General features: G+C 40.2%; 1 protein-coding gene across 9 annotated transcripts in view; it reads right to left on the bottom strand.

Moving 5' to 3' along the window:
- NSD3 (nuclear receptor binding SET domain protein 3) overlaps window positions 1–20,985 on the bottom strand; it is a 114,742-nt gene that overhangs the window by 63,791 nt on the left and 29,966 nt on the right. For 8 of the 9 annotated variants that reach the window (XR_004347844.1, XM_032618272.1, XM_032618270.1 and 5 more), the window contains exons 2-4: window positions 10,323–11,041; window positions 1,549–1,620; window positions 1,020–1,182 (exon numbers count right to left, since the gene is read on the bottom strand). Coding sequence is in view for 8 of the 9 variants with exons in the window: in XM_032618272.1 (XP_032474163.1) it covers window positions 1,020–1,182; window positions 1,549–1,620; window positions 10,323–10,997 (910 nt within the window). In the remaining variant the exon portion in view is untranslated. The remainder of the gene's footprint in view (window positions 1–1,019; window positions 1,183–1,548; window positions 1,621–10,322; window positions 11,042–20,985) is intronic. The other variant, XM_032618274.1, reaches the window with a different exon arrangement.

Genomic DNA, 20,985 nt, shown 5'->3' on the forward strand with positions numbered 1-20,985 from the left:
TGCCACAACTACTGAAGCCCGCGCGCCTAGAGCCTGTGCTCTGCAACAAGAGAAGCCACCACAATGAGAAGCCTGCACCCCGCAACAAAGAGTAGCCCCCGCTCACTGCAACTAGAGAAAGCCCGCGTGCAGCAGCGAAGACCCAATGCAGCCAAAAATTAAATTTAAAAAAAAAAAAAAAAAAGAAATAGGTGCAAAGTTGTCACAGACAATAAGGGACTCAACAAGTGAGTTCGCAAAGCAAATATCCAGAAATAAATTCCCAACTCCAACCTTCCTCTGGCTACTAAGCAAGTCCATTCCAAATGCTAAAATCTCAGGAATCTATTCTACAGGTTTTGATCAAACTCTGGAAAAGGAGTAAAGTTAGAATACATGTTTTCTTAACATTTATTAACATTCCTAAGGTAGGATTCTAGGCCATGTAGCTGGCTTCAAACCATACTTCTATTTCATATTGAATTTATAAGGATGTCCCAGTAAATTTACAGATTCAAAAATGGAGTAAAAAAAATTTTTTTCATTAAAAACAAACAAACCACCCCCCGCAAAAAAACAAAAAAAATGGAAAGAAGGAGGAAAAAGGCATCTTGCAAAATTTATCAGGATGAAAAGCACTTGTCTGAGTAAAAAATTACTACCCACAGGAGTCAAAGATGAAATAAAAATGTTCAAAGAAAGCTTGGCCCAAATGTCTATTACGCTCATATACGACATCTCATTACCTATCGGTCTGCTTGCTTTTGGAGGTCAGATTAAGGTTTTTTAAAAAAATAAGTGTGAAAGAAATTATAAAACAAACATAGGGTGTTCTAAGGGAAAACAAGGACCATGTCAGCTGTAGAGGCTCTCTGCCAGTTAAGATGACCTAATTATTGCACTGTTCTTTAAAAACTGATACTGATATGTGTCTGGGTGTCAGATTATATTATCACATATGTATTATATTCATAAACAACATTTTAGATTCACTTTTTTGCCACAATTTTTTACTAACGTCCATTTATGCCTTTTCTTACCTCTTGTGTTAATTTTGGTGTGAACCTCGAGTTGGGGATCACTTGAAACCATACAAGGCCACCAAGGATAGGTTCCCACCTTAGACCAAACAAGATCGCCAACCTGGAACTTAACACCAGCAGACACTTCTGTTGTTGGAACAGAAGGTAACATCGGCTGAACCTGTAGGAAAAGGTCATAAAAAACTTCACTCATACTTTTCTCTGATGCCTGTTATCGGTATCTAGCAAAAGGGAAGAAGAGAGGAGGAAGATAGGCCCCACCCCAAATACTGAAAAGAGGACTGATGGTTTCTGTTGTCTAATTATTGATAAGGCATCTCAAAAATTCACATCTATTAAAAAGTGGTCATAGTTTTGAAAAGGAAAATAATTCGCTAAAAATATCTACCTTTTAAACCAGCTCCAAGATTTATTTCAGTACAACTTCTGAAGTAATAATACATGCTATGTGTGTTCTAATTTAATCACTCTGCTTCCACCTTCTCACACCATGTTTGGTTAGACAGTGTTCACTAAAGCCACTCACCGGGAGCTCCTCTTTCAGTACTGGATCTTCTCTTGGTTTTTCTGATACAGTGTCAACCCTCTCATTTGGTCTCTATGTGAAAAGAATAAAATGGCAGCAAACCAAAGAACAGTGACACACACAGAGAGTCAAAGAAAACTAAACAGCAAAGGGAATAAAGGACATTTATTAGCTGAATAATGTAAGGAGGAAAAATACAACTTACATAGTATGTGATGCTGTGTCTTAACATCCATTGTCCATTCTACACCACAGCTATAGCTCCCATTGCTTACTTTATCACTTTTAAAACTTAACTTGTTGATTTTCATTTTTTTTTTAACCTATCAGAGTGCAGAAAAATGGGCACTCTGAGATTGCTAGTAAGATGTAACTTGGAATTCTTCCAGAGAGTCATTTGGCGATATGTATGAAAAGCTTTAAATTTTCAGACTCTGACCCTGCAGATCTACTTCTAAAAGTGTATACTGGGGCTTCCCTGGTGGCGCAGTGGTTGAGAGTCCGCCTGCCGATGCAGGGGACACGGGTTCGTGCCCCGGTACGGGAGGATCCCACATGCCGCGGAGTGGCTGGGCCCGTGGGCCATGGCCGCTGAGCCTGCGCGTCCGGAGCCTGTGCTCCGCAACGGGCGAAGCCACAGCGGTGAGAGGCCTGTGTACCGCAAAAAAAAAAAAAAAAAAAAGTGTATACTGAAAAAGCACTGATATATACACATACTGATAGATACACACAAAGATAAGCACACCAGTGCTATTTTTAAGAGCAAATATTAGAATTAGACATTAGTCTAGATGTCCAAAAATACAGAATTCGTTAAATAAATTGTACTACAACTAGATAGTGGAATAATATAAATTTTTAAATGACACGGAAAAATAACAATATAATGTTATTTGAAAACAGCAAATTGAAAAGCAGTTTGTATAGTGTGATTCCAATCTTGGAAAAATAATTTCTTATGTGTACAGAAGAAAAAGACGAGAAGGATACCACCAGGTGATGGAATAAGTGATTTTCTTGGATGTGCTTTTCTATATTTGTCAAATTGCTTATAATAAACATCACATTACTCTTCTAATCATAAACCCCACAAATACGTTATTTAAAAATTGATTTCTACCATCCTTTGAGGAGGCAATTTGGAAGTATCTATCAAAATTCAAAATATGTACACTCTTCAATTTAACAATTATATTTTAGGAACCTATCCTACAGAAACACACAAAGTGAGAAAATCTAAGCAGAGGGATGGTAACTACAACATTATTTCATGTCACTAATCCACATCTATCAAAATCTTCCTACTTTTTTTTCCTACTTTTTATTTTAAAATAGCCTGTATACACCTTGAAAAATATGTGATACATTGTACAATAAATTGATAAGAGTAGTTATCTTTGAGGAACAAGATTAGGGAAGCGGTGAGGGAAGATCTATACTTGTATATTACTTGTGTTTTCTGTAAAAAGCAAATTACTTTTGTAATTTAAAAGGTTTAAAAACTTTTCTTGTCAAAGAACAGAATTTAGTTTAGATGGCTTAAAAAAAGAGAAATATATCCATTAACTTAGCTCTAATTCCACTTAAAAAGTATTGCTAATTCTAGAAGTTACTTAAAATTCTCATTCAATTAATTCAAGCAGTTTAAGACTCTGCTATAAAAACAGTTTTATTAAATAAAAGAAACTGTAAAAACGATGAGGAAATGATAAGTCAGACTCATATGCCAAACCCCAAGTATCATTCATTCATTCAGTAGTGCCTACGACTTTCCAGGCACTGTTCTAGAAGTTGGGTATACAATGTTGTAACAGACAGATAGGATCCCTGACCTCAAAGAGCTCACAGTTGGGTAGAAGAGACAGACATTAAACAAACACAAACATACACTCATACAATGTAAATGTAAAAAGAGAAATAATGGTGTGTCTGTATGTAGCTACGATATGAAGGTCAGGAAAGGCCTCTCTGAGAAAGTATAATCTGAATCAAAAGAGGAGGAGTTAATCTAGTAAAAAGTGGGGGAAAGACCACTCCAGAGAGGAGTGGTATGTGTGAAGTCCCTGAGGTTAAACAAAGGTAGAAACTTCAAAAAAGCCATTACAACGGACTTAACTGCCCCAAGGAAGAGGGAGGTTACAAGATGGGAGTGGAGAGGAGGCTATATCACCAGGGCCTTGTAAGCCACATTTAAGTGTTTTATCCTAAGTGCACCGAAAGCCTCTGAAGAGGATTAGGTAAAGAAGTAATACAGGGCCAATTTCTGTTTTAAAAGGATCACGTTAGCTGTTACATGGAGAATATTTTGGAAGGGAGCAAGAGGGGAAGCAGAATGTCTAATTAGGAGGCTACTGAAAATATTGGAAATAGCCCAAGTGAAAGAAGTAGTGGCAGCTGTTGGTGGGCACTAAATTAGCTCTGTCAGATGCGTCTGTGGTGGCACCATGACTAGCTAATCCAACAGGACACGCTCACTGAGCAAGGAGAGAAAAATCTATGTTCAAATGGGAATTTTTGTCCTTATCTCTGGTGTAATGAGACAGTTTAAAAATACGGTCCAGGGCTTCCCTGGTGGCGCAGTGGTTGAGAGTCCGCCTGCTGATGCAGGGGACGCGGGTTCGTGCCCCGGTCCGGGAAGATCCCACATGCCGCGGAGCAGCTGGGCCCGTGAGCCGTGGCCGCTGAGCCTGTGCTCAGCCATGGGAGAGGCCACAGCAGTGAGAGGCCTGCGTACCGCCAAAAAATAAAAATACGGTCCACATTTGCGTAGGCCCGTCTGGCAGCGTCATTTCAGTCCACAAACGTAGCTTAAACCTTCACCTCAGCTTCTCATTCTCAAGCTACAGCAGGAGGACAGGACCACCTGGGGAAGTACATATGGAGCCAAGAAAGCGAGTCCTCCTCCTGGGCACATTCAGTCTTCTGATGCTGGGGTGTTAGGGATCTCTGTAACTCTGAGGGCAGATAGATACGGAGTGACTCATCTTTGCCAAACGACAGAACCCTACTGTTGTTAAGAACTCGTCTGAAGCTCAGTAACATTTTTCCATTTCTGGATTAAAGACAGGATTTCCTCCAAAACCTTTTTATTATTCAAATGTCTTACCTCTTTTTGATTTTTTTGTTTGTTCCATATTGTTCACATTTCCTCCAGGGTGGCTTGAAACACTGTTAAAATCACTTTCAAAGAACTGAGATTTTTTTACACAGTCATTTTAAAAGGCAAGAAATGGCAAGGGAGAAAAAGAGGCCCAAGAAGATTTATTCTAAGCTTTCAAGACTATAAAAATAAAAGAAGAAAAAAAAGTCAAAGAAGGATGCTGCAGTGACAGAAAGGGAATATACATGGTAAAATGTGCTAATGCGTGAACAAAACAGTCATACTTACTAGGCATTTAGAGACCTATGACTTGAGCTCAAAAGAAAGGTAAAGAGAGAGAACATAGTATCACAAATACCAATTAGGAAGGGGAGTTTTTAAGATGAAATGGTCAAGGGAAGCCAAATGCTTAGGAATCAAGAAAAATAAGGAGTCAGAAATTGCCAACAGATAAAATACTGCTGGGTATAAAATCCATTTTCCTTCAGTTGTTCAAAGGATAAGCTTAAAAGAGATTAAAATCAGGGCTTCCCTGGTGGCGCAGTGGTTTAGAGTCCGCCTGCCGATACAGGGGACACGGGTTCATGCCCCGGTCCAGGAAGATCCCACATGCCGCGGAGTGCTGGGCCCGTGAGCCATGGCCGCTGAGCCTGCGCGTCCAGAGTCTGTGCTCCGCAACGGGAGAGGCCGCAGCAGTGAGAGGCCCACGTACCGCAAAAAAAAAAAAAAAAAAAGAGATTAAAATCAAATAGGGACTGAAGACACCTTTTTTGGTACTAGTAGTGCTGCTTCAGAAAGAGAAAGCATCAGAGAAAAGGTGACAGTGAGTGAGCTCCCCATAGTGTTCGAGTCATCTTAATTTTTTTTTTAATAAATTTATTTATTTTATTTATTTATTTTTGGCTGCATTGGGTCTTCATTGCTGCACGCGGGCTTTCTCTAGTTGTGGCGAGCCGGGGCTATTCTTCGTTGCGGTGTGCGGGCTTCTCATTGCGGTGGCTTCTCTTGTTGCCGAGCACGGGCTCTAGGCACGCGGGCTTCAGTAGTTGTGGCACGCAGGCTCAGTAGTTGGGATGCACAGGCTTAGTTGCTCCACGGCATGTGGGATCTTCCCGGACCAGGGCTCGAACCCGTGCCCCTTACATTGGCAGGCGGATTCTCAACCCCTGCACCACCAGGGAAGCCCAAGTTATCTTAATTTTAAATGAGGGCTTCCCTGGTGGCACAGTGGTTAAGAATCTGCCTGCCAATGCAGGGGACATGGGTTCGAGCCCTGGTCCGGGAAGATCCCACATGCCGTGGAGCAACTAAGCCCGTGCGCCACAACTACTGAGCCAGTGCTCAAGAGCCCGGAAGCCACAATTACTGAGCCTGCATGCTACAACTACTGAAGCCCACGCACCACAACAAGAGAAGCCACTGCAATGAGAAGCCCGCGCACCTGAACAAAGAGTAGCCCCCCCCATTCGCCGCACCTAGAGAAAGCCCGAGTGCAGCAAGGAAGACCCAAAGCAACCAAAAATAACGTAAAAAACAAAAAAAATTAGGGGGAATTGCCTGGCAGTCCAGTGGTTAGGACTCGGTGCTTTCACTGCTGAGGGCCCAGGTTCAGTCCCTGGTCAGGGAACTAAGATCCCACAAGTCGTGTGGTGTATAAAAAAAAAAAAAAAAAAAAAAAAAATTGGTCTTTTTAAAATTAAAACCCAAGAGATTTATCAGGATGAATAATACTCATCAAATCTGGCAGAATTCAAAATCCTTAATAGTTTTCAAAACATTAAGTAAAATCATATTCTCTAAAAGAACCAAAAACTTATGTCATCTTTTAAGGCAGAAAGAAAAATGTGAAGTCCGTAAATTGTTCGTGCATTTTTCTTTTACTTTCTGAATAACTGTAAGTTCACAATGCATATGAACAGTTTCTAAGAATTCTAAGACCTAACACTCTGAGGCTGGAGAACCAAATATAACCTCTAACTTACTGCTAATGGGACCAAACCAGCCATCTGGCTTTTTATAAGTGAAAATGGCAAGCTAAGAGTTAATGAGACTGGCCTTAGTGGATAAGCCCACCAAAGTGCTAGTAGAAGACCAATGTTTGAATAGGGCCTACACTCACATGCCTGAGGCATTACACCTGCCAAGGAGGAAGAAATGCAGAAACATTTCCACATGTTTCTAATTTGGTGGGAGAGAAAACAGCTTAAAGCAGCTTTACAAAATACACAATTTCAGTAGTGATCTCAGGTCTCCTGCTGCCTGGATGTTTGGACACATTTTCATTGTTGAGAAGATATACTTAGGTTGTTCCAAAGAACAGCCACTCTTTAGAAGGCCAAACAGCTCAGAATTGGGAGGAAATACTTGTAGATCAAATATGAAGAAAAAAGGAAAGAAAAAAGAAGTGAAATCTTGAAGTGTATTATTTTAGATGAGATTCTGTTTGCTTTGTTTGTCTCAGAAAAGAACCTATGCGCGAGTTTTAATGAAGAAGTCTACATCTATATCCATATATCTATAGCTATAGCTGTATCTATCTATATATCTGCAAACCCAGCTTGAGGACAGTCATCCCAGGCACACAGTTCTCACTATGCTTCCCTCAAGCATCTGGGGGAGGGGAGCTGTCTTGTGGTGTGGGCAAACTCTTACGTGGGCTTCTTTCCCTTCTACGCCCGCTACAATGCTGAACACCAAGGGCGTTGGACCCCCAGTGACAACCAGGAGGCACAAGAGCATCAAAAATTAAAGCACTTAAGAACAACTGTCCTGAAGAAAGCAAAAGGGATGTTGTTCAGGTTAAGAAAACCCCATTAAACACATACACAGCTACAAAAAACAGGTTGATTTGGGCACATCCCTTGTCCGCATGGCTTAGCAGAGACACGGCACTAACAACAAGCAGGGCCGTTGGGGGCTCCAGCCCAAAGCTCTACTGTCAGAATGGAGCATCACTTTTATGGCACCATCTCTTAAGCTTATAACTGCCTCCCATGTGTGATAAAAGTTTAATTAATCAAATTCAACTAACAAGAGCTTAGCTTTTCACTGTATTTCTTTGAAAGAAAAACCCCTGGATTTTCCCCCAAAGCTCAACTTTCAGGCAATGGTCTTGGTAACATTTAGTGCAATCAATGCCACTTAACACATCTATACCTTCAGTCAAAGTGACATTCCTTTACCCCAAGATACTGTAAGATCCTAAATAATGAAATATTAAATTATGCCCCACATGATTTACTAAAAAGGAAAATGAACTAAAACTCTTAAATTACATCTAACCATTCTAATTCCTGGATATAACAGTTAACTGAAGGTTTAAGTGATATAAACGGCCAGACATAGCAGACATCCAACAAAGACAGAACTGGCTTTAAAATCTCACTGAAAAGTGACTACTAGAAATATCACATCACTGCACTGAATTTTTTTCCTAGATTCCAATAAAACAAAGAGTGGATACAAAAAATGAACAGACTATCTTCTCCTGCCTCTGCTTCCAGCCCTATTTCTATTTTGTGACATATTTTAAACTATATAATTTAATATTTTTACCAATAAAGGCAAGAAGTCTAGCCTAATAAATAAAATTGGATATTCTCCTATTTGCCAGATTCTCTAGAGCAGAAGCAAGACGGGCCAGCAAGATGGTTCTTAGGACCTAAGCTAAAAGTAAATGCAGGTTTTATGCATTTTCGTGATTGCTAAGGATCATAGTGCATCACATGTCTTTTCACTGCAGGTCCATGAAAGAACTGCTACAGGGGAAGTCTCTGGAGAGTAAAAAGTTAACTTCTCTCCTTCCACTGATTCATTCATTTAATAAACAGTGTAAGATACTATGTGAGCTAAGTTCTGTGGGGGGCATTTAATAAATGACATAAGAAATTCAAAGGCATTCCAGAAACCACTTAGTTTCAAAGCCTTCATTTTACAGCTGCAGAACTAAGATGGAAGAACTACTAGTGTCCGCAATTACTCTTTATCTCATCACCCAGTTTTATTTTCTTCATAGCACCTACCACTATCTAAACTTAGACTCATTTACATACGTATGTGTGTATTTTCTGCCTCTTCTTAGTAGAATATTAGCACCCTGAAAGTAGGCATCTTTACTTTTCATTCACTGCCCGACTTTCAATTCTTAGAAGAGCGTCTAGCACACATTAGGTACTCAGTTGATATTTGTTAAATGAATAAATAAGAAAACTAGAGAAAAATGAGAAAAACATACTGAAATATCACACTGAGACTTGTGAGAGCCTCGAACCAGTGTGACCTTTACTCCAGAAAAACACCACATTTGAGTTGTGTGAAGTAGTGGAACCCAGCTGCCAAGGAAAAGGCGAGTTGGTAAGATGTAAACATTACTTAGAACAGAAGATGATAAATTAACTTATTCAGGTACAGCAGACAGAAAAGCATACAACTGTCACAAAAATTCATAGATATTCATTTCTTCCCAAATCAATGTCTGGGGACATCTTCAAGTAACACCATGTATTAGAATACTAACTAAAAACTCTTCATTCAAGCTAGCATTGATTTGTTACATACTTTTCTGATTAAGAAAATTAATACTGAAACCTCAGAGATGTTAAAAAGAAATTAGCAGCATGCATCTTAAGTTACCATTAAAGAATGACTTTTATAAAACCTCTACCTGAAGATTTAGTGAATATGTATGAATACTAACTCTGATTTTATAAAAAGAGTTCCTTTATTTACTTCAGGTTATTTTGTGGCAAACACACTAGTAATGAGGGTTAAATCTAAGCTCTACTAGCAAAAGTTGGTCTGGAACAATGGAAAACCAATATCATTAACCATCTTTCTCTGCCCTTCCTCTTCATCTTCAGAAACCAGGAGTTTTTTTTTTGGTTGGTTGGTTGGGTTTTTTTAACATCTTTATTGGAGTATAATTGCTTTACAGTGCTGTGTTAGTTTCTGCTGTGTAACAAAGTGAATCAGCTATATGTATACATATTTTCCCACATCCCTTCCCTCTTGCATCTCCCTCCCACCCTCCTTATCCCACCCCTCTAAGTGGTCACAAAGAACCAAGCTGATCTCCCTGTGCTATGCGGCTGCTTCCCACTAGCTATCTATTTTACATTTGGTAGTGTATATATGTCTATGCCACTCTCTCACTTCGTCCCAGCTTACCCTTACCCCTCTCCATGTCCTCAAGTCCATTCTCTACGTCTGCATCTTTATTCCCGTCCTGCCCCTAGGTTCTTCATAACTTTCTTTTTTTTTTAAGATTCCATATATATGTGCTAGCATACGGTATTTGTTTTTCTCTTTCTGATTTACTTCACTCTGTATGACACACTCTAGGTCCATACTCCTCACTAAAAATAAATCAATTTCGCAGAAACCAGTTTATTACGAGCAAAATTAAGTGAGGCTATTAAACAAAGAAACATAGGAGGCAAGATTTTTAGTGTCACATGTTTCTAAAATATTTCTTTACTCAGATGATGTCCATTCATTTATTCAGCAAATATTTACTTACCACCTATCATAACATCCCAAGCTCCATGCTAGGGATCAGATGAAAGAAGTTATCAGAAATATTTATATTTGGAGAGATAAAAACTGAAAAAGGTCTCTTGGACTTCCAGTAAATGTGAAATATTACAAATTTTTTCAAAAAGTTGTTTCAACTTACATTTTGTTCCTCTGGTTCTAATCTGGGGATTTTGTGTGACTTGCGCTCTTCAGATCTAGATGAATCGTGCTTGTTGCTTTTTTTCCTCTTTTCTTTTCTGCTTTCATGCTTTGACTTTGTGTGCTCACTTGCCTGTACTTCATTTAAAAGGTCTCCACAAAGGGAAGACTCAAACAATTCCCTGCCATTCTGGATAGTTTTGGTTATTTTTAGTTTAATTTCAGGTGAGCCAGTCTTCTTTGGAATCACAGTCTGTGGTACTGAAGGAGGAGGTGGTGGCTGTGGAGGAGAAGGTTTTTCCAGAATTTCATGTGGTCTTGTGTTTGGAATTTCTGAATGGTAATAGTCAGTGGGGCTAAAGTTTCTAACTGCACCAAAGCCATTGGCCGACCCATTGGGATACTGGTTATAGGACTGGTATTTGGTTTGAGTTTCGTACATGCTGATTGATGATGGGTAGCCATTCGTGAGTGGAGGAAGATCTTCTGTTGTAGGTGGGTACTGAAAGCCTTGCTGCAAGGTAGCTTCGTATGGTGTCTGGCCACCATCTTCAACAATGTCACTGTTGTTATCAAAGGCATCCTCCTGACGGATGTTGGCGGAGTCAATGAGTTGAGGTGGTTGCTGAATTGTGTTTCCCATGATCCCTTGCATGAAAGAGAAAGAGAAATCCATTGTTCTGCTCCAGCATCCTTAACTTTCCCTTTCTCTCATCGGGCCTAAAGTTTTAAAAGAGAGATTAAAAGGTGTTAGTTAACATCCTCAAAGACTAGAGGCTAATCAACTGCAAAAGGATTAAAGTAAAATATTCTGAATCCAATTTTCATATCCAGATTTGCACAAACTAAAATTTTAAAACAGGTAGTCAATATAATTCTGACATAGAGCAAATACTTTTTATCTTAAATGCTTATCTGTGGGCTTCCCTGGTGGCGCAGTGGTTGAGAGTCCGCCTGCTGATGCAGGGGACACGGGTTCGTGCCTCGGTCCGGGAAGATCCCACATGCCGCGGAGTGGCTAGGCCCGTGAGCCATGGCCGCTGAGCCTGCGTGTCTGGAGCCTGTGCTCCGCAACGGGAGAGGCCACAACAGTGAGAGGCCCGCGTACCGCCAAAAAAAAAAAAAAAAAAAAAAAAAAATTGCTTATCTGTTTGAAACTCAATTACTTTCACAATAACTTGAGTAACAAAATTTTATCCTCTTTGCCATCATGCAAAACAGTTTTGACATTCCTTTCTGTTTCCTAAATTAGAGATTATAAGTCTCAGTTAAAACTGTAAATTGCAAAATAAGCAGTGTCCTGACACATACAAATTAGGTTCCATGTGTGCTTTCCTTAAATCATTCATATTTTATCCAGTGGTTCTGTTATTACAAAAATAATAAAATCTTATTGTAAATATTTTAAATAAAAAAATTAAAAGGCCAAATCCTCTTCCACTCCACCATTCCCATTCTCCTAAGTCATGGATAACCACTGTAAATACTTTAGTGGGTACTCTTCCAAATATTTCTCTACATATTTATACACAAAATGTTTAAAATAGTTTATTCTGTGACTTGCTTATTCAACTTAAAGTATGTCCTAGATATCTTTCTACATCAGCATGTACAGATCACTCTCATACATACTCCACTCTTTCAGTGGTTGCACAGTAAACAACGGTGTAATCTACCCTAACATGTTTAACCATTTGCGTACTGACAATCATTGAGTTGCTCACAACTGTTTGGTATTATAAACAGGTTTACAGGAAACCTTGAAACTGTATCTTTATGCATATATGTATTCTTCCAGGACAGATCTGAATTTTGATAGATACTGCAAAACTGTTTTATAGGCTGTACTATATCAATTTATACTCATACCAGTAGTGTGAGGGGGTGCCTGATTTCCTATACTCTTGCCAGTATCTACTTGTTTTTAATCAGTGGTATGTACAGCAGAATCATCTTTACTTTTACAAAAGGCACATGTCAAGATCTATATACTGATGACTCTGATTCAGTAAATCTGGGGTGAGGCCTAGAGCATGAGTATTTTAAGGCCACATTCCAACTCACACTGATGCACACTCCTGGTTGGGTCACCGCATTATACGCTCACAATTATTGTGCCTTCTCTAGAAGGTGTCTGAAAATGCCCACACTGTGTAACAAGGTTATAATATGGATAAGCATCTGTTAGGAAATGCTCTAAGACCACTCTGCTTTGTCATAAGGTTTGACAGTCTCACATCTTGAGACAGAGGATTAATGGACTGCCCAGATATTATTTTGAAAATCCTATAAACATTTCTTCTAAAAACCTCTAAGGCTGAGAGGATTTCACTACTGTATCAAGTCTGATGAATTGACTGTAGCTGCTGGAATACTGGGAAGAGGATTCTGAAGCTACAGTCCAGTTCAATTCCATGACCAACTAATAATGTCCACCATCTTGGTTCTAGTAGGATTTACCATAATGATAAAGCAAGTAACCCAGAACAGCAAAGGGAAGAAGGAAACAAAAGCTGACAACACTTTCCAAGGTGTATCCAATTAAACAGCTGTTGTTTATTCTGCTCTTAGCAAATGGAAAGAATTTTAGAAGTTCTAAAATTGCAAACAATGAATATGCGAGCATATAGGAAATCAAACTGCCCTTACTGCTCTATAGTGGAGTGAGGCATGGGGGGCATGGGGTGTGAGAGAGCACTCCCGCTTTTTTAGCATCTACTCTGGGCCAAGCACTTTATATGTATCTCATTTAATCCTCAAAACAACTCTGCAAGGTATCTGATTCCTGTCTCCTAGGTAAAGAAAGTGTGTTTCAGAGGGGTTAGGTGTCTTGCTTAAACCCCTATAACCAGGGGGCCGAATTAGGATTTGAATGTAAGCATCTCTGACTCTAAAGCCCAAGACTTTTGCCACTATGCCACTTCCATTTTCTTCAGCTGTAGGTTCTGAGAGGATTTGTTTCTTTCCTTCATGTGCTTTTATTCCTTGGTCACTGCCAAAATAACGACTAACTATTCTATAATAACCACCGCTGACACTTAAAGAGCGCTTACTGAGTGTGGCAGGAGCTGTTAAGCACTCTAAATACAGTACTACATTTAATGCTCCCAACAACCTTCAGCTAGACATTAATGTCAGTTCCCATTATGGATGGGGAAACAGAGGCAAGAGAGGTTATGACTTGCTCAAATGCACAAGGCGAGTCATTAGCTGACAGCTGGGATTCGAGCCAGGCAGTCTGGTTTCAGAGTCTGTGATCCTAACCAGCATACTGTACTGATAATGCTGACAAAGGTTAGAAATCATTTCTTTATATATATAGCTTAAGAGTTGAAACATTACCCTACTCTGACCCTTGGCAAAAATGTATATAGCTCACAGACACTAGAAGGATATGTTCTAAAATTCCATAAACAGGGACTTCCCTGGTGGCGCGGTGGTTAAGAATCCGCCTGCCAATGCAGGGACACGGGTTCGAGCCCTGGTCCGGGAAGATCCCACATGCCACAGAGCCACTAAGCCCATGCGCCACAACTACTGAGCTTGTGCTCTAGAGCCCGCAAGCCACAACTACTGAGCCCGTGTGCCACAACTACTGAAGCCTATGCACCTAGAGGCCATGCTCCGCACCAAAAGAAGCCACTGCAGGCTTCCCTGGTGGCGCAGTGGTTGAGAGTCTGCCTGCCGATACAGGGGACACGGGTTCATGCCCCGGTCTGGGAAGATGCCACGTGCCGCGGCCGCTAAGCCTGTGAGTCCGGAGCCTGTGCTCCACAATGGGAAAGGCCACAACAGTGAGAGGCCCGTGTACCGCGAAAAAAAAAAAAAAAAAAAAAAAAGAAGCCACCGCAATGAGAAGCCTGCGCACTGCAACGAAGAGAAGTCCCCGCCTGCCGCAATAGAGAGCCCACGTGAAGCAACAAAGACCCAACGCAGCCAAAATGTAAATAAATTAATTAATTTTAAAAACTAAAGGAATACTTAATTAAATCATTATCCTGTAGTAAAAGTCAGATGTGAAAAAGAAAATAAAAATAGAAAAAAAAATAAAATAAAATGCCATAAACACACATGGGGCAAGTACACAGAATTCAAAAGTTCTCCAAACTCCAACTTGAAGGCAAGTTAAATACCAACAATTGACAAGATGCAACCTGTGTTCTTGGTTCTCATAATTGTTGTACACAAGATCAGCTTCCAGATAGTCTCCCCAAATTTTATAGTCCACAGAAGTTTTCAGGCACATGTATTCAGAGACTAAGATTTCTGATGCTTTCGATTTAGTTCCAAACACAAACTTCTAAGAAGTTTGGTATTTTCCCCCTTCTCTTCTCTAGCTCTATAACCAAATATTTTATTTTAGTTTGAACTAAGAACAGAAATAACATTACCCTATTACAATTATAGTATAAGAGTTTACAATTACAGTGTTTTCATATACATTTTTTAAAATTAATTAATTTGGTTGTACCGGGTCTTAGTTGAGGCTCGCCTGCTCCTTAGTTGTAGCATGCGAACTGTTAGTTGCGGCGTGCATGTGGGATCTAGTTCCCTGACCAGGGATCAAACCCAGGCCCCCTGCTTTGGGAGCTCCGAGTCTTAACCACTGCACCACCAGGGAAGTCCCCTCATATACATTCTTATTTAAGGCACAAAACAAGCCTGTAAAGCTGACAGGGGAGGTGTTAGCTTCATTTTTCAGATAACTACATTCAATATTTGCTGAATTTCCCAAGACTACAAAGCTAATTAGTGATTAAGCCTGAAAAAGCAACCTCTTAGCTTCTAATCTCTTCCACAAGATCTCACTGCCAGAGAATATCCAACCACCCACAGACAACATACTATAACCTTAAGAGTCATACGTTCAAAGCTGAACAGACTGTCCTTCCTTAACTCGGCTTTCCTTTCAGACTACCCCAAATCAGCCGTTGCTTCCACTATTTTTCTAGCTTCCCAGGCTAGCAGCCTCAGGTTCACAGGTGACTGATTCTTCCCTCTCTGTGAGGCCGTAAAACTAACCATTGGACAAGTCTAGTCTCTTCCTTTGAGCTCTGATTTGTTCTTTGATCTCTACATCCATGTCAGGCCAGGCCCTCATCAGCACCTTATCCTGGACCTACAACGACTGATTTTCTAGATATTTCTCACCTCTAACTACTTCTTCTTTAGTTTCATCTAAACCAGACTGCACTGGGTCTACTCCCATATTAAGACACTCTGAACTCCATACCACACCAAGTCCCTTCCATGCCTTTCAAAATTTTCCATAATCCCACTTTCTCCTACCAATCCAAATTGCATGTGCATGAATGAACTTTTCTGAGCATCCACTGGGCCAAAAGTCTGTAAACTGAGGCCTAATATATATTACACATTGTTTAATCCTATGAAGCAAAGTCGCATTCCCACTTTACAGATGAGAAGGAATGGAGCTCAAAAAGATCAAGTGATTTGCCCTTAGTCACGCAGCCAACAGAAGTTGAGTAAAATGGTGAAGCTCAGATCTTCTAACTCCAATACAGAACTCTTTACATGGCAGCTGCCTCATAATATGCAAACTATCCAAACTTCCCATTTTAATCCAATATGCTCCATACCCATAATACAAATACCTGCTTGACAGCTTCTCTCATACCTCACAAGCATCTTAAAATACCTAATAATGAACTCCTAGTTTTTATTTTACTTAAGTGTGTCCTTCCCCCAGTCCCTCTTGTGAGAAGGAGATGAAACTGCCATCTATCAGTTGTCAAAGCCAGAAACCTGGGGATCATGACACACCCCTTCCCCTCACTCTTACTGTTGCCCAATCTGTCAGTGAACTCCCAGAGTCTTACCTCCCAAGTGCACGTCTCACACTTGTCTGCCTCATGCCACGTCTCCAGCCCCTCACGCTGGCCCCTGCACCTCCCCTTGGCTCCTGCACAGCTGCCTCCGCGGTCTCCAGGCTGCTTCTCCTGCCTCTCAGAGCCTACTTCCCCAGAGGACAGCCCCGCCGCCTTTTAAAAGCTAACCTGATCACGTGATGACTCCTCAGATTACAGCAGGGAAAAATGAGCGACAACATGGATGACTCTCACAAAAGTCATTTTGAATGAAAGAACCCAGACATCACGATTCCACTTATATAGTACACAGTGTGATTTCATTTACACAAGGTTCAAAAACAGGATGAAGTTAAAACTAAATCCATGGAGATAGCTGTCAGAACAGTAGTTGCTTTTTTTGGACGGCATGCTGTAAACACTGGAGGGGGGCCATAAGGGAGGTTTTTAAGCTGCTAGTTATGTTTAATTTATTGATCTAGACAGTAATTACATGATTTGTTAAAATAAGCAAAAACAAGCAACAAAATCTTCAATGCCTTCCCAGTGCACTCAAATAAAATCCAGACTACGTATCATCCCAGCAAGTCCCTGCATGGTCAGGCCTCAGTTTACATTTCCAAAGTTATCTACGAACACTCTCCACTGGAAGCATTACACTCCAGGGGCTTCTTTTCAATTTCTCAAATGTGCCAACTTCATTTCTGCAATCGGGATTCTCATATGTGCTGCTCCAGCTTAAAAACCTCTCAGATAGGACTTCCGAGGTCCTCTGCTCATTTTCCTCTGTAAGCCTATGTTTCATCCTTTATAGGACTCACCACAATATGTTATTATTCAGGTATGCATTCGCCTTCTTAGGGTCTGTCTCCCTCATTCCACTGCATGCTCTGTAAGTGCAGGGACCATGGATGTCTTATTCAATGCTGGACACTCAATACTGTTCAATTAACAGATGAATGAGAGTCCCTGACCTCAAAGGGCTTAAAACTAGTACACCTCCACTGACCTGCAGGATTTCTGGGGATATTAGCCTATAACGTAACTTTACTCACCCACTAATCCCTTGTTTGGTAAAAATTTATTACGCTCATTGTAAAAAACAAACAAGCAAACAAATAAAACATTGACACCCATAGTTACATGGTCAACTGATCTTCCGCAAAGGTGCCAAGGTAATTCAAGGGGAAACGATGGTATTTTCAACAGACAGAGCCGGGAAAAAATGACTGGATACCTGTATAGAAAAAGCGAACCTCACCGTTTCTTTACATTATACACAAAAAATAACTAAAATTAGTTCATAAACCTGGTACTAAAGTCAAACCATAAAACTTCCAGAATAAAACGTGGGAGAAAATATACCACTGTGTTAGGCAGAAGATTTCTTAAACAGGACACAAATACCATGAACTATGAAAGAAAAAGACTGATAAAATGGACTTCAAAATTAAAAACTCCTGCTCTTCAAACGTCACAGTTAAGAAAACAAAAAGGTGTGAAAACTAACACAACACTGTCAATCAAGTATACCTCAATAGAAAATTTACAAATAAAAAAATTTAAATGCCAAAAAAAAAGGTGAATTATAGGCAGAGAGAAAATATTTGCAAAATACATATTTAACAAAGAATACTCTTATACTCTTACATTCTAGGAAATGGGGAGAGATCCACTAAGGGTTTTTGCGTAAAAATAAGACAAGTGAAATGACAGTTTAAATATTCATCACTCCACAGGTTACTTACTAATTGCAAACAGAAATATGTACAGGACAGAGCTGTGGCGGGCAGCATTTCAGACAAGTGAGGAGATATGGCGTTACCAGAAGCCAAGCGGACAGGCCTCCTGTGCCTTGTGGTGTGATTCATGAACACATCATCATCTCCGAAGTTCTCTTCCCAGCACTTACACTGAATCTCAAAATGAGGAAACAATCAGACAAATCCAAAACGTGGGACCTTCTCTCAGAAAACTGGCCTCAGCTCTTCAAAAGTTAATGTTACAAACAAAAGGTGGAAAGACTATTCTATATTTTAAAAGACAAGATTTAACAACCAATGCAATAATGGGTGAACTTTGATAAAATCCTGGATTTAAACATACACACGAACATAAAAATAATGTTTTGGAGAAAATGAGAATTTAAAATGTGAACTAGCTACTAAACAATGGAGCTACTAATTTTCAAAGGTATAACAGTGTTCTGTTTATGTAAGAAAATGTCCCTATTCTTAGGTGAGCTATGCTGAAACATTTAAAGTGTCATGTGATCCACAACTTACAAATGGCTTAAGATTTTAAAAGTACATATACCTAGAGTAAAACAAAGGAGGCAAAATGTTAACAATTCACTAATCCAGGTGTTGACTATAATATTCTTTTAACTTTCCTAAAGGCTTGAAATTTTTTAAAGTAAAATGTTGGGGAAAAATAAAAATAATTTAGCTAAGGGGTTAGAAGAAGTATTGAAAAGAAAAAGCAACTGCTTCTTAAGGTGGAAAAGCATGCATTAAATCCTGACACCATATTCTGACCAACTCAGCTAAATGGTTCACTGTATCATATTTTCTGGAAAGTCTAAGCGTGAACAGAGCCACACTTTTTCATATTATACCTCCAAAGAGTACAATAATGCAATCAAGAAAGTAGTTTTGATAATGAAAAAAGAAGATATTTTAGGACTATAACTAAATTCCTTTACATAGTGATTTTTTTTTTTTTTTTTTTGCGGTACGCGGGTACACTGTTGTGGCCTCTCCCGTTGTGGAGCACAGGCCCCGGACGTGCAGGCTCAGCGGCCATGGCTCACGGGCCCAGCCGCTCCGCAGCATGTGGGATCTTCCCGGACCAGGCACGAACCCGTGTCCCCTGCATCGGCAGGCAGACTCTCAACCACTGCACCACCAGGGAAGCCCACATAGTGACTTTTATACATACTGCAGTCTGGCGGCCAGCTTTCAAACAGCAGACACACCAACTGACATTACAGAATTAGGAGGCGCTCTAGTGAGTACTATGGTTGACAGAATTAAACTGCTAGGTTCAAAACCCAGAGCCAAGGCTCCTTAGCTATGTGACTTTCGGCAACTTAATCTCCCTAAATCTCAGTTTTCTTACCCAGAAACCGTGGATACTTTGTCTACAGTGTTTCTGTAAGAAATAAGTTAATCCATGAGCAGTACTTCGGACAGTGCCCCGAGTATAGTTAGAGCCCAGTATCTACTGGCTATTATTACTGTTATCATTTAGTACAATGCTGGGCACACAGAACTTGTGAAAAACCTGATCTCTGACCTGAAGGCATTCACAATCTCTTTAGTATATTAGACAATATAGGATCCTATGGGCAAGACTCATATGTAAACACATTAAACAGAAGGTGACTAAGAATTACATTGTGTGCCATCAGAATTAGAAGACATTTGAGGATGGTGCTCACTGGGGAAGGAGGCTTTTTTTTTTTTTTTGGCCGTGCCACACGGCTTGCAAGATCTTAGTTCTCTGACTAGGGATCGAACCCGTGCCCCCTACAGTGGAAGCTCAGAGTCCTAACCACTGGACATCCAGGGAAGTCCCTCAACCACACATTTTAAAACTCCTCCACAGATGCCACCAAAAACTCGCATACCTTTGTCATTAATAAATCCCTGATAAAGATGTATGTTTTAAATTTTTTGTATTACTAAAGTAATAATAATAATGACTAACATTTGAGGACTTACTCTGTGTCAATGCTACTCTAAATGCTTCACATTTGTTATATTATTTCACTCCTTATAACACCTCTTCGAGGAAATACTATTGCTTCCCCCATTTCACAAGTGAAAAATGAAGGCCAGCATGATTAAGTGACTTGCCCACAGTCAGACATCCTGTAAATGGAGGATTCACACACAGGCCCTCTGTCCCACAGCACTGGCTCTTGGCCAGTAAACTCATTTCTCACCATCCCTAAGTATGTGGAGAAAACAGCAACCCAGACATTCACTTTACATCACACACTTCCCGATCCCGCTGCCCAGAGCTAACAATTTGATGGGAGACTTAGCGAACTAGTGTTCCGCCCATTCTAATATGTACTGCCAAGTAAATGAAACCATCACAGGCAAACAATTTAGGACAAATTCTTCCTCTGAACAATGTTTCCACGTTGGTTTTTGTTTTGTTTTGAGATGAAAGAAATCAGTGAATGAAAAAAAAGAGATGAAAGAAATCAATAAATGAATACTTTTTTCTTAATTTTGTTGAGGCCGTTCACAGACTTTTTTTTGTGTGTGTGTGGTACGCAGGCCTCTCACTGTCGTGGCCCCTCCCGTTGCGGAGCACAGGCTCCGGACGTGCGCAGGCTCAGCGGCCATGGCTCACGGGCCCAGCCGCTCCACGGCATGTGGGATCTTCCCGGACCGGGGCACGAACCCGTGTCCCCTGCATCGGCAGGTGGACTCTCAACCACTGTGCCACCAGGGAAGCCCCCACAGACATTTTTAAAGGAAAAAAGTTGAAAGTTATCAACTAAAGCTTTAGGTCATTCATTCATTTATACACCAACTTATTCATGAGGGGAGTGATAACAGAAAAGTTTACTTAAGTCAATCTTAGATACAGAGTTAAAAGAAAAAGGAAGCATGTTATGTTTCAGATGAACAGCTTGAAGCTATAAACATCAACTATGTATTCATGATGTGTTAAATGTTTAGTCTAAGTCACTGTTACAAATTCTTAAAATGAACAATGCCCTTTGGTAAACTGTACATATTGCAAGATTCCACTTTATAGAATTACATGCTGTGCTGTATATACTTATTTTCCTATGTTTAACACCAGTTTCTTCTC

This window comes from Phocoena sinus, chromosome 21 (assembly GCF_008692025.1).
Source record: "Phocoena sinus isolate mPhoSin1 chromosome 21, mPhoSin1.pri, whole genome shotgun sequence".
Taxonomy (NCBI): Eukaryota; Metazoa; Chordata; class Mammalia; order Artiodactyla; family Phocoenidae; genus Phocoena; species Phocoena sinus.